Source organism: Artemia sp. Qi Xiang Cuo, chromosome 7, assembly GCF_049724085.1.
Source record: "Artemia sp. Qi Xiang Cuo chromosome 7, ASM4972408v1, whole genome shotgun sequence".
Classification (NCBI taxonomy): domain Eukaryota; kingdom Metazoa; phylum Arthropoda; class Branchiopoda; order Anostraca; family Artemiidae; genus Artemia; species Artemia sp. Qi Xiang Cuo.
In genome coordinates, this window is record NC_142800.1 from 21,638,267 (window position 1) to 21,655,211 (window position 16,945).

General features: G+C 32.7%; 1 protein-coding gene across 1 annotated transcript in view; it reads left to right on the top strand.

Annotated features, from left to right (window-relative positions):
- Positions 1-15,969, top strand: part of LOC148950046 (irregular chiasm C-roughest protein-like) — a 236,950-nt gene extending 220,981 nt beyond the window's left edge. The window contains exons 11-12 of the mRNA XM_089092086.1: positions 8,168-8,385; positions 13,213-15,969. Coding sequence (XP_088948212.1) covers positions 8,168-8,385; positions 13,213-13,527 — 533 coding nt within the window. The 3' untranslated portion in view covers positions 13,528-15,969. The remainder of the gene's footprint in view (positions 1-8,167; positions 8,386-13,212) is intronic.
- The last annotated feature ends 976 nt before the right edge of the window (positions 15,970-16,945 follow it).

Below are 16,945 nucleotides of genomic sequence, written 5' to 3' on the forward strand. Positions count from 1 at the left end.
AAAATTGGAATAAAGGACTCAGCTTTAGCTTTGAGGGAACCTCAAAGTCTACTGGTGGACTTTAAATAATCCTTGAAAAAAGCAAGCTTTGCAAAAGCAATGAAGCTAAATGCAAACTCAATTTTCCACTCGGAAGGAGACGCCGACGTTCTGATTGTAGAAAAAGCCGTAGAAGCTGCTAGTCTTACAGACACAATCGTGGTTGCTGATGATACTGACATCTTGGTTCTTCTGATCAGTCGATCTGATTCGCGTTCCGGTCGTGTATATTTCTAACCAGAAGCGAAGTTTTGCGGTACTAGTTGAGCGTGGGTTATTAGTGAGATGAAGCAGAAGCAAGGAACAGATGTCAGCAATCTCACACCGTTCTCTTATGCCGTGCTGGGTTGTGACACAACCTCTCACCTTTACGGAATAGGAAAGGGCAAAGCCGTTCAGCTGCTACTTTCCAACAAGAGTTTCAGGGACAGCGCGACAAGCTCGCATCGCTTGACGATATTGTGGCAGCAGGAGAGCGAGCATTGTTGATACTGTACGGTTGCCCTGATGTTTCGAACCTGGACACTGCCCGAAAGCTAATCTTTCACAGAAAAGTGAGCACTGCCACCACTTTCGTGCATCCACAAGAACTGCCACCGACTCAGGCAGCAGCGAAGTACCACTCGCTACGTGTCTACTGCCAAGTTCAAATCTGGCTCGGGAACCCAGTAGACCATTTACGCCTGGAATGGAAACTGCAGGATAGCGAAGTTTTTGTGCCAATAAAAACAGATCTCCCTGCCGCTCCGTCTCAGCTGCTGAAAATTATCAAATGCTCGTGTCGTATTGACGGCTGTGATAGTGAAAAGTGTACGTGTAAGAACTGTAAGGGAAGCTCGTGCAACAATTCGAAGTTTCAAGAAGAATAACTTAGTGAAGAAGAATAACAGTTAACTGTGATGATGAAAAATCTAGTTCCTACATTTTGATGTAGGAACTGTGCAATTTTTTGATGTGCAATTTTTATATATTTGAAAAATAAGATAAAAGCTTTTCTCTGAACACATTAAGTTAGAACCTACCTTGTCTCATGGTGTTTGATCATTCCTGTTTATTGTTGTTTAGTCTTTTTTTTTTTAAGCCTTTCGTTTACATAGCCAAATAGACTACAAGAATGACAAACTTATTTCGTAGTAGACCTTGATAAACGCTGGTAAGAGTTTTTTCCCCCAAAGAAACAGTTTTTTTCCCCATTTTTTTTTTTTTTTGCTGATAAATATTTTTCTTTTGGTCAGGTAACGAAATGAGTACCAGAAATGAATTAAGAGACAAAAGCTGATCTAAAAAGATTTGTAAAACATTATAGTTTACGTTTTTAATTTTTTTCCCGGTTTTTGAGAAAATAAATAAAAAACATTAAAAAAAAAAAACAATTTCGCATCGAGCTAGAGATTTAGATTTTTGATATGTTGTTAAGAATTTTTTTCCGGTCCGGATGGTGAAGAAACCATTTCTGTACCAATTTTTCCCTGGTCAAAACTTATTTTTCTCCCACTAATTGGTGAATAAAACGTTTTTAAGTACCAGCTGTTTTCAGTAAAGTACTAGTCAAACTTTATCGTAATGAGGGGGAGTAACAGTTCACATACTATATTTGGATAATATTTATTCCTCTCAAATTTTTAAGTTGCTCCTTGCTTTCATTAGAACTTTTTTATTGATTTAATCAAAGCAGTTTTTCATTAAAGATACAAATATATTAATGGAGACAATCCCTTAAAAGATTTTAGGATGATTGGTGATGCTACGACAAATCATTCTTTTCCTGTTTGCATTAAAATCGAAAAACAATATTTTAATGTCGTGTATCAAAAACAAAAGAAGCTAACACCCCAGATTTGAATTATATGAACTGTTTTAAGGCCAATTTGGCCGAGTAAACAGAGAAGAAGGCCATAAAAAGAGACTATAAAGTGGATGAAAAGGCTTCAAAACAAAAGTTAATGTTGGTTTTAATTTCAGTATACTTCTCATTTGGTGGGAAAAAATTCTAGGATTCTTTCTTGGAGGTGCTGTTTGATATTTGAAAAGAAATACTTGGAAGTAACTGATATTAATGCTAAGAAGAAAACTAATTACTATATAGAAAAACACTTAAAATTTTATTTTGGCCCGTTTGGGCTTTTACTAGTTTATATGTAAGTAAATTTTACTTAAAGGAAATTCTTTGACTTAGGGTCCATGGCCTTCCACTTTGAGAAGTTTAAAAACAAGAGACGCTTAAATTTCAAGCTCCACCTTCTAGGAAAAATGTAGAAACTCTCGTTTAAACTTTAAGGAAATCATTTGTGTTTTAGCATGATTTCTCAAAAGGGTTTGTCCATCATTCAAACATATTTTTTTCTTAATAACTAGAGACTTCGTCAAAGGATACAGCGATTATTGAATGAATTGAATCATCATATATCTAATGGCTAATTCTTAAACAAGAAATAAAGTAAATTAATATTTATGTGCAAAGTTAAAAAATGAAATAAAATAAATAGAAATCTATGTTTGGTATTCAGCAATTTTTTCTCAATCAGTATTTTATACAGTTAATTTGTTTTTGGATTTATTTCTGTCTTGTTAGAAAAATTGATTTCTCAAAAGGTTTATCCATCATTGAAATATTTTTTCCTCAAAAATTTGAGACTTCATCAAAGAAAACAGGAATTACTCTAGCATGAAAAACATGAATGAACTAAATTAGCATATATCTAACTAGTATTTCTTAAACAAGAAATAACTTAAATTTATTTTCATGTGAAAAGTTAAGTCCTCTTAGTACTGAATTAATAATATAAAAGCTCTACTTTGCGATGCAAATGCTAAAGCCTCAAGAAAGGGGTATGAATATTAAAAGATAGTTTTGAAAGGGGATTTGATGAGAAGTAATTTTCCCGAGATATTTCCCAGAAGATGGCTACTGATATGCTCTTTTCGTGTGATTAAGAGCGAAAATTATAAACAAAATTGGGAATTATTTCATTCGGATGGGAATCAAACGTTGTTGTTCAACCTCAAGGGCGTTCTTTTCTGCGATACAATACGCAGAAAAAGGCAATTTTTGGTAATAGGAGGTGCCAGGTTTGATTTTATACGAAACTGAATATATACAGTGGTTTCAATTCACATAAATAAAACGGGGTTTGGCGATTTATTTGTATCTACGCCATAAAAAGAATTAAAGGCAATGGAAGGAAAAAGGGAATATATTCGGGGATTTAATTATCAATAAAGCAAACGTAAAAATGATATTATATTTATGACATATTTTGAAAATAAATCATTGTCTGCACAGTCTGTTCAAAGCAGTTATATTTATATAATTTTAACTATAGTTGACGATTACGTTTAAAGAGGGTCGGTACGTGCTCAGCCTATCCCCCAAAGGATTTTCACTTCCCCAATAATTTCCATAAGGGCTAGTTTTCTGATTTTTAAGCGAACTACATTTTGAGAACACAATGCAGAGCCTGTTAGGTTAAACTTTATAGGCCATTGAATCGCGCTTTTTTTCTCTAGTCCCTATTATTCTTTGTGTCTTCTTTCATAAGCTTCCCTCCAGTTGTTTCCTTGTTCCTTTGTGTCTCAATTTACAAGTCTTCTTTCTTGAGTTTTCAAGTTTCCTTGTGAGACATTATAAAAAGGAGATCAAGATTCTTGGAACTTCGTTAGAAAAACTTAAACAGGTTTATCAGATGACTTTCCGCTTACGTGTGTAAGAAGATTTTTCCGTTTTTCCCTATTTTACTTTGTTTGCTGTTTTAGCAGTCCAAATTTGATGAAAGAATAAAATAAATATGGTATTCTATATAAATAAAAATATTTGTCTAAAAAAAAATATTTGCATAAATAAAGATATTTAGATATCTATTTATAAAATATTTTCTGAGAGAGTCTTTCATGAAATATGTCCTGTTTTTATGAAATTTGCATTTACTTGAAAGAAATGCGTATATTTCACAAAATGTGTATCTATTCGTATATTTAAGAACATGTCCGATTGTTTAATGTTGACACACAATAAAAATAATGTAGTCTGACAATTCATACAGAGTGATAAAAAGTATTTTCGTTTAATTTTTTGCAATTTTGGTGCCATCGTGGAAGGGTTGTCCTATGAAGAATGGGGACCCTGCAAAACGGCTGGGGATCCTGCCCAAATCCTTCAAATCCCTTATTCTGTGAGAAGCATCAGAAAATTATGGGGAAATAAAAAAAAATCCTGAAATGTGTACATGCCAGCTGTAGGTAACTATTATATAAATGTAGTTTTTTTCGAAATTTAAAGATTGGTATCATTGAGACGTGAGGAGGTAGATTTTAAGTGATATTTCATGGAGGGTGATTAGTGAATGAAAAGTATTTTATTGAATTTCTATGATTTTTGTGCTGCCGTCAAAGGGGTGCCCTATGACGGAAGGGCACCCTGCAGAACGGTTGTTCAGATGTTTGATAATGGTAATTGGTTGCAGAATATCCCATAATTAAATCTTCGTAATTTTTAACTCCTCAATTTTAAGATTAATTGGTATGATACAGATTTCAAGTAGGTTTATTTTTACCTGTAGGTGGTACATGCATGTGGTTATTTGTTTTGGAATTTAAAAAGGTTGGTACCACTTAGAAAGAGGAGGCGGGATGAAAAAATAAATTAAAAGGTGGCTGAAACAACTTTTCTTTTAATAATTATATCGAACATGCATAAGGATAGAAATATATATATTTACAGGACTTAAATATTTTTTCAAATATTAAAATTATATATTATATTATATATATATATATATATATATATATATATATATATATATATATATATATATATATATATATATATATATATATATATATATATATATATATATATATATATATATATATATATATATATATATATATATATATATATATATATATATATATATATATATATATATATATATATATATATATATATATTAAATATATAATTATATGTAAATAAAATGGTTTATAATCTAAAAAAGCAAATTGAATTACTTCTCAATGAATTGCTTATTGACTGTCTTCGTCTTGGTTCGTTATAGGACTAGAAAATTACTATATTTTCGACGGCTGAAAAATTTAACCTTATTTCATCTTTTGAAGAATAATCAAAAGAAAGAAAAACATTTCTCCTGTCCTATCTTAGAAAGAATTATAATTCAGTTCAGAAAGTTTGATTTAGAAGTCAGGGTGGCAATACAAGAAATTTTATGCTAGGTCAAACTGGGAAAAGGAATTTACATCATTCCCAATGATATTTTTTCTTGTAAAAACGGAAATGAGACATGGAAATTTTGTAGTTAGCTGAGCGGAAATGATTCCAAATTTCTGATGAGACGTATTTCAATCTAATTTTATTTCTAAGACGCCAAAATCTCTGCATTTCTTCTAGATAAATAAAAAAATTGTTTTCATTTTAACATAAGGATGTTTCTTTCAAAACAAACCACAGGTAATGCACTATCTCTGTTTCTAATTTTTTACAGGAATAAGAATTTTTTTTTGAAGGGGGGGAGCGCTTGGTTTCTTCAACAATAGAAATGGAATCAAGCCTTTTTGTTTTTTTATTGATTTTCAACATTGGTCTAAATATCTTGTTGTCTAATATCGGTCTAAAAATCTTTAGGGAGGAGGGGGGGTAAATGTTTCAGACCTTGCAAATACAGTAGGCTAATTTGCAAGGCCTATAATGGACCTGTAGAAAATGGCTTGTCTTTGAAAAAAAGTTCTTTCATTAAACTTAAATTTTTCACATTCTCTTTTATGATGCTTAAAATTAGTCTAAAATTCTTAATATTGATCTTAAAATCTAAATATTGGTCTTAGAATTTAAAGCCTTATTTTGAAACCTGAAAAATCAGTCTAAAAACCTCGAAAAACACTATTAGTATGTTTTAGTGTCAGGCAGTCAATATTTGCATATCTACTTTATAAATAATAATGAAATATTTCTCGTTTCCTCTACCAATGATATTTCACCCTCTCTTACTTTTTCCTCCTAGTTTTGTCTTTCAAATTCCATATTCTATTATTTAACTTTTTTTGTCATTTATGTGTTGAAAGTAATTTTGTCGTGCACCTGTTTTAAGTGCCTTAATTACACAGGCCATGGTGTTAAGATCAGTAGCGGTTTTAGGTCTCATAATTTGGGGGGGGCGGGGGTGTAAGGTCTACCATAGGAGTGTAAAAATTTAAAACAAAAGGAAACGTTTGTAAAACTGGGAGTAGCAGCTGCCCTCCCCCTGCCCAGGCCTAGAACCACTACTGGTTAAGCCCTCCCATAATTTTATGACTGGTTATCTTAGACCTACTGACCTTATTTTGACTTGACTCCAAATACAGCTGAAATTATATCAGGAAAATTGAGACAAGCTTGATTCATTCGGATGGCAAGTACAAGACCCAAAACTATGACGATCAAAAGACGACAAAAGGTGTATCAGAAGACGGTCCCAAAATGAACCACTTTTAGGCTAATTAACGTTGTCTACCGTGCACTTTGCTCTAATTTGGCGCCCGGCGTGCCGTAATAAAGAAAATTTGTATGGAAATAAATAATCTTAGTGTCTAGTAATATAAGGTCTCTCTGTTAGCCCTTCGTCCGTTCTAATGTGCCCCAAGGATTTGGATGTGACGGCCACATAAATAACAATCAGTTCAAATGCGGGTAATTCAAAAGATGCTGTGTCATATTTTCTGTAAAATTAGGATTTATAGTCTGCCCCAAAGAGTATGGGTAACTTATAAGAGAGGGAACTGGGGCTAGTGTCAACAAAATAAAAACTGCGCCATCTGGTGTTTGGCGACACTTAGAATTTTTTCAAGCTTCTTAATCGTTTTTCTGTCAGGAACTGAGATTAGACATTTATTTCTATCCTAATTTGACAAATTATATTAATTATTCTTATTTTTATATTGAAAAAAGGCCGAATTTGGAGAACGCTAGATGGTGTTGATATTTTTTTTGTCGGCACTAGCACAAATTATATATAATATATAATTTAGTTAAATCTAAAATTAATATTGTTTAGCATAACACCTTTTGAGCTATTGCAGTTAATTCGGTCTACAACACATTCCGAATGTTTTTTCTATATTGTAAATTGACATTTATTTCTATCCTAATTTGACAAATTGTATTAATTATTCTTATTTTTATATTGAAAAAAGGCCGAATTTGGAGAACGCTAGATGGTGTTGATATTTTTTTTTTGTCGGCACTAGCACCAGTCTCTTATAAGTTACCCATACTCTTTGGTCTACTTCTCAAAAGATATTGTCGATTGGTTAAATCCTTTGTTAAATATCACTTATTTTTTACTATTAAACTATTATTGTCTTGTTTTTATTAAAATTTTTGCCTTTATTAACAATCATTGTTGGTGGCTATCATAATTTTTTTTCATAAAACTAAATATTATAATAGAATATTTCTAACAACATTAAAACGCTATTAATTATTGTAAATTATCGTTAGAAATTACACAATAATATTGTTACTAACAATTATTACTAAACATCGTTTACGTATCATCTCTTTTTTGGCTCTGAAGATATTTAAACGCTTAAACTCGACCAAAATGCGGTATATCCTCTTTTCTCATTAATTGAACGTAGCTATGAAATGGAACTTTATTCTTTGTGAATAAATGTGTCTTTTTTCTAGATCTTCATGCTAGAAGTCAATCAGTTCACTTCCTAAGCATTTCTAACTATGTTCTTATATCTTTCACTTTTTTAATGCTTCCTTGGACAAACAAAACAGTAACAAAATTTATTTTCCGGTTTCCCCTCTCTTATGAAGAATTATTTTAAATAATTTTAAGTATAATCATAATAAAATTTATATGATATACAAAAAATTATATTAAAAAACATATATATATATATATATATATATATATATATATATATATATATATATATATATATATATATATATATATATATATATAAATTTATCAAATAAAAAATTATATATAATATATAATTTAGTTAAATCTAAAATTAATATTGTTTAGCATAACACCTTTTGAGCTATTGCAGTTAATTCGGTCTACAACACATTCCGAATGTTTTTTCTATATTGTAAATTGACTGTTTCTTCGTTTTCTAGAAAAAGAGAAATCAGGAGAAAAGCAGAGTTCCGGACATTCCGATCGATCATCGAATAATGAATCAGTTCTTAAAGTTGAAGTTCGAACTAATTCTTCATGCAGTAATCAAGGCTCTGACGAGTTTGACAATTCTAGTGACCATGTTACACCTAAGTTGAACGGTGACTCGCTGTATAGATACTCGGATCATTTTCCCGATACGTTTGTTCCGCCACCGGTAAGTGTTTCCCTTAAATCTAGATCTTCATTCGACTTGAATTTCGTATTCATAGCCGGTTTATGTCGCCTGGTGAAAAAAAATATTCATGGGGTAAATATTCGATCCACTGGTAGTAGTAGGCCTAGTTATGTTTAGTTTGCTTCTGTTTCAAATTAAAGTTCGGAAATTCGAATCTCGGGTCGGCAAAATTATTATTATGTAAATAATGAAATAATAATATTGCAAATAATACTACAGTAATATAAAAATTAAATTAATTATTCCTGTTCATGCAATGATATGACTCGCTATTATCATGTCCTAAAGCTTACATCTGGCATTTTCTTACCTCTTCGATAATGGCCAGAAACCGTTTTCTAAGCTGCTCTCAAAGGGAAGTAGACCAGGAGGATGAAAGTGCAATTGATTAATTGAGTATATGTAATTAATTGAATGATTACAATGAAATTGTTTAATTGAGTAATTATAATTAATGGATTGACTAAATTGTTATTGATTAAACTAGTAATTATAAGTAGTTGTGATTGATAGATTGTAATTTAGTGTAATTTATTAATGACTGGCCCTCCCTTTGAGAAGGGATTAGCAAACGGTTTTTGTTCATTATCTCAGAATGGTGGAAATGGCTGATTCAACTTCTATGTGTTACAGTGACCAAATGTCTTTTAATGTATAGTTTTTACTGACAATTATTCAAAAGAGTTTTTTTTAATAAAAATATTCTATGCAGGTCATAATTTGGCTTTCAAACCGTCATACCGGCAGGAATTCATACATTGACGAGAGCTGCGCATTTACGAATATTTAGAGGGGAATGGGGCAAGAATTTTTTTTTCTTCTTTTCAAGAACATGCAAAAAAGTTATTTTCTCAAATGTAGGGGGAGGACAGTTTAGTTTTTTTCGAGTTTTTTACCAATATGAATATATTTATTTTTCTAAATATTTGGGGAGGGGGGGGGGGGTAATTGTCCCTAAGAAGGGCAATTGTCCCTCCCTAACAGTTTAAAATTGCCCCTTCCCGCAATTTAAAAAGGAAAGCAGCTTTATCATATAGCAGCGTCATTTCGAAATTTTAAATTCTGCAGCAAAAATAAAGATTCATTTTTAAATATTCTTTGTAATAAAAGAGTGCTTTATCATCTATAAACACACTCTTACGCCGTTTTCAATATGAAGGAAAGCAGTGATTTTGAAAAAGCAGCTTTGTCAGATAGCAGAGACTGCCAGATTTTAAGTTAATCCAGCAGAAAGAAGCTTTTATTTAAAACACTTTTTATATAAAAGAGTTTTTTATCCTCTCAAAACACACCCTTTGCGACATTTTTAATTTGAAAGAAAGCAGTGATTTTGAAAAAGCAGCTTTGTCAGATAGTAGAAACTGTCAAATTTTTTAGTTACTTCAGCAGAAAGAAGCTTTTATTTTAAAACTCTCTTTGTTTAACAGAGTGTTTTATAATCTATAAAACACTGTTTACGCCGTTTTCAATAGAAAGAAAGCAGCGATTTTGAAAAAGCAGAGACTGCCAAGTTGTTTTAGTTAATCCAACAGAAAGAAGCTTTTATTTTAAAACACTTTGTATAAAAGAGTATTTTATTCTTAACAAACACACTCTTAGTGCTGTTTTCAATCTGAAAGAAAATAGTGATTCTGAAAAAGCAGCATTGTCAGATAGCAGAACCCATAATTTTTTTAAAGTTAATACAGCAGAGAGCAAGCTTTTATTTTAAACACTCTTTATATAAAAGAGTTTCTTGTCCTCTTCAAACCTACTCTTTCTATAAAAGAGGGTTTTTTCGTCTTCAAAAACACTGTTTGGACTGTATTCAATTTTACAAAGCAGCAATTAAGAAAAGACAGTGTTGTCAAATAGCTGTACCACTAGAAAACTTGAATTAGTGAGCCAAAAATAATTGCGGATTTTGCCTTCGATAATGCCATCAGTAAATGACGCTCCTCTCCTTTTCAAGATATCCCCTTCTGGAATAATAAGATCCATTCAAAACCGTGAACGTTAAGAGTATCTTCCAGCTATAAGTTCCTAAGTATCGTCGTCCTATTTATTGAGCTGTTTCCTTAACTTATAAATCCTTATATTTATGCAAATAGCTTCACAAAATGACTAGGAAAGCACATATCCCTCATTATCCTTAGGCAAAGTACTGTGAGATACTATTCTGTCCTTAATTACTCATTTGCAATTAGGGCATGTTGTATTAATATTCCTCTTGAATAATTTCCCCCTCAAGCTCTCTTCTGCGGCTAGATTTAAACTCGAGGATTTTCGATCAAACGGTGCCACTCATCTTGTCCTTTTCGTAGACTTAAGTAAGCATTTCGTAGACATAGTCTTTACCTCATTTGAGATCACGCTAAATGTGATATTTAATGGTCACATTAATTCAAAGTCATATCAAATGCAAAAAAAAGAACCTTGATAACCGTTCTTTGGGCCTACTAGGCTACATGGAAAATGGGGATGCGCCGAAATAGATTATTCGGGTCATAATTTTTTAAATATTTTATGGAGGGGGGGATATCTTTAACCAGTCTTATATGAATTCTTGTTTTGAAACATTTAATTCAGAATCCTCCCTTTTAGCGATTTAATTAGCTTTTTTGATCTCTTTGTAATTTTTGCTAGTTTTATTATATTTTTGAATATGATATGACGGGGCCGTCCCCCGGAAAATTCCCACAAACCCCCTCCCTTCGTGAAAAATTAATTATCCCCTCACCTCGAAAAAATCATCCTCGGACCCCCCCCCCCCCCCCCTATGGAAAATTCTCCCATACACAAAATTGAGCAGTCACAGAAAAAGTACAAAAGAGATACCTTGAAATGTCTGTGTCCATACAAAAGTACCAGATATAAAAAACGGTTCTAGGACAGGGGCTTGTTGGTCTCCTATCACTTTTGACTTAAAAAGAAGAGGACTAAAACTCTCAGTTTCCAATCGAATGAGTCCCCTCCCAAGTTTATACTACCACACTTTTCATGTAAAGTGAATCTGGAAAAAAAAATATAATACATTGAAGCCTTAGGGTCCTTTAGGGACCGTTGCCGATGAAAATGTGATGAATTGTTTGACTCCATTAATTTTTTTTCAATTTTTTTCAATTTTTCATTTTTTTTCAATTTCAATTTTTTTCAATTAAACAATCAGACATCTGGTCATTTTATTATCCCTTAGGACATTTTGAGGTACCCATTAGAGGTACCACTCCCCCATTTTTTACCCCATTTGAGGTAACCATTTTGTACTTTCTTTGTGGCTGCTCTTATTGGATATAGTGGGGTGGGGGAATTTCCCTAGAGATTTTCCGCGGCGTGAATTTTCTAGGGGATTTTTCTGCGGGGGTGGGGTAATCTTCCGGGATTTATTTTCTTCTCTCGTTTTTTCTTACCGATTCCTGTCACATTACGCCTTGACCAAATTCTTTCAACGAATGATTTGGTTTTATGTGGTGCTTTTTTGTGTCTTTAACCGGTTTCACATGAATTTTTGTTTTGAACCATTTTATGTTTTTGATGCCAAATTATTACACCTTCTGGTATGTTTTTTTTTCTGTTGGTGTTTCTTTTTATCCTCCTTGTTATTTTTTTTCTTAGTTTGGACTTTGAAATGCGAATTCGTCCCATCTGAACTCGTAATAGGTATTTTTTCGAAATGGATATCTTATCTTGTCATGGTTAATAACCGTAAATTTTGAAAAAAAACTGTTTATCAAAAAGAGAAAATAAATAAAAACGAAGAAAAACCATTCAATGACTTTTCTAGTCTCCTTTGCACAGGGAGACTAAGATCCTATTCGCGTTGAGATTTTACTAATACTGAGATGTAACTAGCGCTAATTTGAGCATATCAGAATTCTTGCATAGTATTTTTCAGCCAATGAAGAAATCAGGTGAAAAACCTGATTGGTTGAAATTAGCGCTTGCTGAATCTATGTATTAGTTAAATCTCGGGTCTTAAAAAGAAGAATTTCTGAAATGAAGCTTCCCATGACAGTACATAAAAAAAAAATTAAGAACCAGATACTTTGTTCATATGATCAGCGGTCATTATCAAAAGAAGATAAAACAGGAGAACGAAAACCGATAATAAATCGTGGGTTGTTGTATTCCCCGAAGAAAATACCCCCCCCCCTCGCTCTCTCGTTCTCACTCTTGTTTTTATTCTGGGGGGATTTTACGCAGGATGGGGGGGGCGGGGAGAAAGCTCTTAGCGCCAGTATAGTTATATCAGTGTATACCGGTATTGATACCGATAATAATCCCGGAACCAGAGATACAGAGTTTCCATTCTCATTGGAAGAGGTTGGGACTTGTCATTCTCTGTTTAGTCCTATTCTGGTAAGTTAAATGAATCTTTTCACGGATTCTGCAGAACTTCAGTAGAAATACAGCAATTCTAAGAAATATTTCCTATCATAAATATACCTCTAGCCAAGACCGTATCCAGAGGGGGGGGGGGAATACCTGGTTTGAGTCCCCCCTTTCAAAAGAAACTTGTCCGACTCGTGAAAACAAAAATGCATATGAAAAAAATCTTTGATGTGTTTTTTAAAGTTTTTCTGTACCCCCCCCCCCCCCCCACACACACAACAGAAATCCTGGATGCTCCCTTGTCCGCAGGTTACTAGTTTTGGAACTTTGAATCTCTATATACGACTATTTAATTAATTCATTATTATATATTTCTTGCATGTCCAGCTTATTTTAGCTTTTCTAATTTTACAAGAGAAGGATGTCTCATTTATTTCTGTTATGATATTTTCTCTGTTACTATGTCTGTTGTATCACAGAGAATTTTGTTTTCAGGATGGACAAACAAATGTTGGCTATTACAGTTACCAAGACCTGGATCCAGTGAACTTGTCCGCAAGTCGTAATTCCTTATACATGCAAACCCTAAAAAACGGGACAGGTACCGTAATAAACCCCCATTTCTCCGCCAAATACGGCAATCCGTACCTTAGAAACTCTTCCACTTCCCTACCTCCTCCTACTCATACTGTGGGGTTGCCACTCCCCACTCGGGGGGTAAGTGCTGTGCCACAGTCTAGAAACTCTCAATTTATCACTGCTAGTAACCAACAGTTATTAAAGCCAGGGACCTTAGCCACTCATGTTTGATGTACAGTGTTGTGAATAATTGTATATTTTGGCCAGAGATGGTATTAGTGACTATTTTGTAACTATATGTGCTAAAGTTTTATACTACCTGACATATTGTTATTCGTTATTGTATTATGTGCCTCTGATGTATGTGAATTTCTTAGCACGAGTACGTGTGTGCTTTTTTTGCTCACTCATTTTTTTAAGAATTCTTAATGAGAATTCTTAGAATTCTTTTTTAAGAATTCTATTATGTCACCCGAATTCTAGTTAATTTTGTTTGTTGGTTTAAAATTCTGAAAAATTTGAATTGTATAGAAAATGGAAGATTATGTAAGTTTATGATTATGATTATGATATGATTTTATGACTATGGGTTATGATTATGTAAGTTTTAAAACACAAAGTGTATTTTCAGGTTTAAATATTTAATATTAAATATTTAAACAAATGAACTCTTTGAAACTGAAATAAGTTTCTCGGCGGAGGGGGAATCCCTCCCTTGTATGCCAGTTTAGGCTCAAAATCCTCAGATATGTGAAAAAGAAAGGATATTAATTGTAAGAAGATTATATTTTAAAAATAGCTGAATTGTAAAGAAAATGAAAGATATTATATGAATAACTTAGATAATTAAGGAAACATAGTAAATTAGAAAATTAGAAGGAAACTTGGAAAATTAAGCCAGCCAGGAGCCATACTAAGCTAGCTACTAAAAGCCATGCTAAAATAATATCAGGCTATCAGAAACATTAGAAAAAAAAATGTGTCAAAGCTAATTTATAAATCCTCCTAGGCAATCTCCAAAATGTTGGGTCACTTGCCACTTTGAAATTTTGAAGATCCCCAAAGTTGTACGGAAAATGTGTAAATTATAAGAAATATTTAAGAAAATATAGCAGCAATTGTAAGAATCTCAAGTCTTAAATATAATATAAAACTAGAAAGATAAGTTAATTCGAGAAATTCTTGTCTTTAATCAGAGAAATCGAAAAGAGAGTTTAATCAGAAACTAATCAGCGTAATTGGAAAGAATTGACCCTTTAACATAAATCGATAAAGGTGCATTGTATTTTTTTCTTTTTTTGCTATATTTTGGCACAGCGATATTCAACCCTCATATCCAATTTCAAGAACTTGAGAACACTGTCTTATACTAATGCATATTAAGTGTTTTTTTCTTATCTCAAATTGTGCCTTCATGCCTAGGCCACAATATAGTCACACTTGTCGATAAAATCAAAATTACGGACGGCTACAGCGCCTATTATGTACACCGGTCGTAATATTTCGAGTAGAACACTGTTCAACCTCCAAGCATAAAATCCAAAATTCAACAATCAGAGTCGAGATGTAAGGCACCATTTTTTGAAGCTAGACATAATGGAAGCTTGGAACAGCAATTTTTCTTTCTGTAACAGAAATTTGACAAAGTTAAGAAGACGGAGTATTAGTAGAGACCAGTTGGAATAAATTAAAAAACAAACAAATTTTAAACCATTTATTCATGAGTCGATCTTCTCTTTACCTAACATCATCTTTTCCTCTCCGTTGTATTCCCAATTTAAGCAACATAGTCTTCTTACGGATTCTAAGCAAGTTTTACAAACTTTAAAACAAATTTTAACCAATTTCTTGAAATTTTTAATTTCTGCATATGAAATACAAGATTCGTGCTAAAATAAAATAAAAAATGTAGAAAAAGGTAATTAATAAAATTCGGCTTCTTATCGACAGATGTGACTATGGTGTGAATCCGGCATTATTTTCATTGATCGTTCTCCTTAATGGTTTTGATTTAGCATATTTTGTATCATATTCTAGTCGAAAGTGTTTAAAGTTTTGTACGTTCTATTATAGTCATCAATAATTATAATTGTGTATTTTATTATAATTAGACGTAGTTTTATTTTTAACAGTTGCGTTTGTTATAAAAACTCCACCAGTTGCATCTGTTTAAATAAGGTTAGATAATTTCAGTATGAAGTTGGATCAGAATTGTATAGGAATCGGGAACATCGGTCTCTTTTTCGTAGTTTTCTCCAGTCATTGCCACATCTTCCGTTAATTTTTTTTTGTTAAAACTAGAAATATTCACCTTGAGAAGGTCGAATTTTTTTTATGTAAAACAAAAACTTAACGGAATCTAATATGGGGATCAAGACCATATCCGGGTACCAGTTTTGACCCTCCCCCCTCCCGAAATTTTCGTCTAACTCGTAAAAACGAAGTAGTACTTTTCAGTTAGAAGCTTGAATAAAGCAGCTCTTGTTCAACCATTAAAATAACTTTTTTTCCTTTTTTGAAATAAAATGATTGCAATCATAGGATATAATCTTTAATATAAACCTTAATAATGTTAATAATTTGGGTTTGACCAAACCCTAATTGTCACCGAGTTTTCGGAAAATTTTCCTATTAAGCATAATTTTTTTAAATCTCTAAGTTGAATGCAGAGGCTCAACCCTCCCCCCCCCCCGCTCACAGTGGTCCATCTATTTAAGAATACTATGAAAGTAACAATAAGGGAAAACAATTCATATTCAATAAGAACTTCATAGAGGACTGATGACGTCGAAGCGTGAGTCTCCTCTTATATAGCAGGGGACTCACGGATTGCCTAGGCTGCCACTCTTCGGATTTTGTTAAATTCTTAACTTGATGAGGAGGTAATTGCTGCTTTGGTAGCCTTTGTTAATCGTATCGACGTAATCATGGGTGTCAGTAGTTAAAATTTTGCGAGGAGGGAGTATTGTATTTTTGAGAAGAAAAAGCATGACCCCTTTCAAGCTTTGTAATCTTTTGTCTGTCTGGAACTGAGATCAGACACTTATTATTACCCTAATTTTACCGATTGCACTAATTAAACTAATTATCCTTATTTTTGCACTGAAAAAATTCCAGGTGTCACTAAACTTTAGATAGCGTTGATAGTTTTTTTTTGTCGACCGTAGCGCCAGTTCCCACTCTAATAAGTTACCCCTAATCTTTGGGTATGGTAATAACCCTAATGGTTTAGACTCAACCTTTGTACTAAAGCTGATGTGTGGAGAAAATAATGGACGCCGAAACTTAATAAAAAATTTAGGGGCCTTGTCTAGCATTATAAAGAGAAAGCTTTGTTCCGTTCTTAATCCCCATAAGTCTTTTTGACGTCTTGGATTTCTTTCCCTCTTGGTCTCTGGAGTGATTTTTGACTTCTTAGCTCCAGTTTCGTCTCCCTAATCCTCTTAGAATGATTTTTATTTGTGATTTTACATTCGACTTAGTAAGAAAAGTATTTTAGATATGGCCTAAATCCTGAACTAGTTTTAATAATACTCTAGTTTACTTAAATCTTGATCGGCTTATATACGCTACTATGATAGACTGATTAAAAACGTGACATTTTTCAAATATGGTGTCCGATTCTCAATTTCTGTCGACAACCATTTTG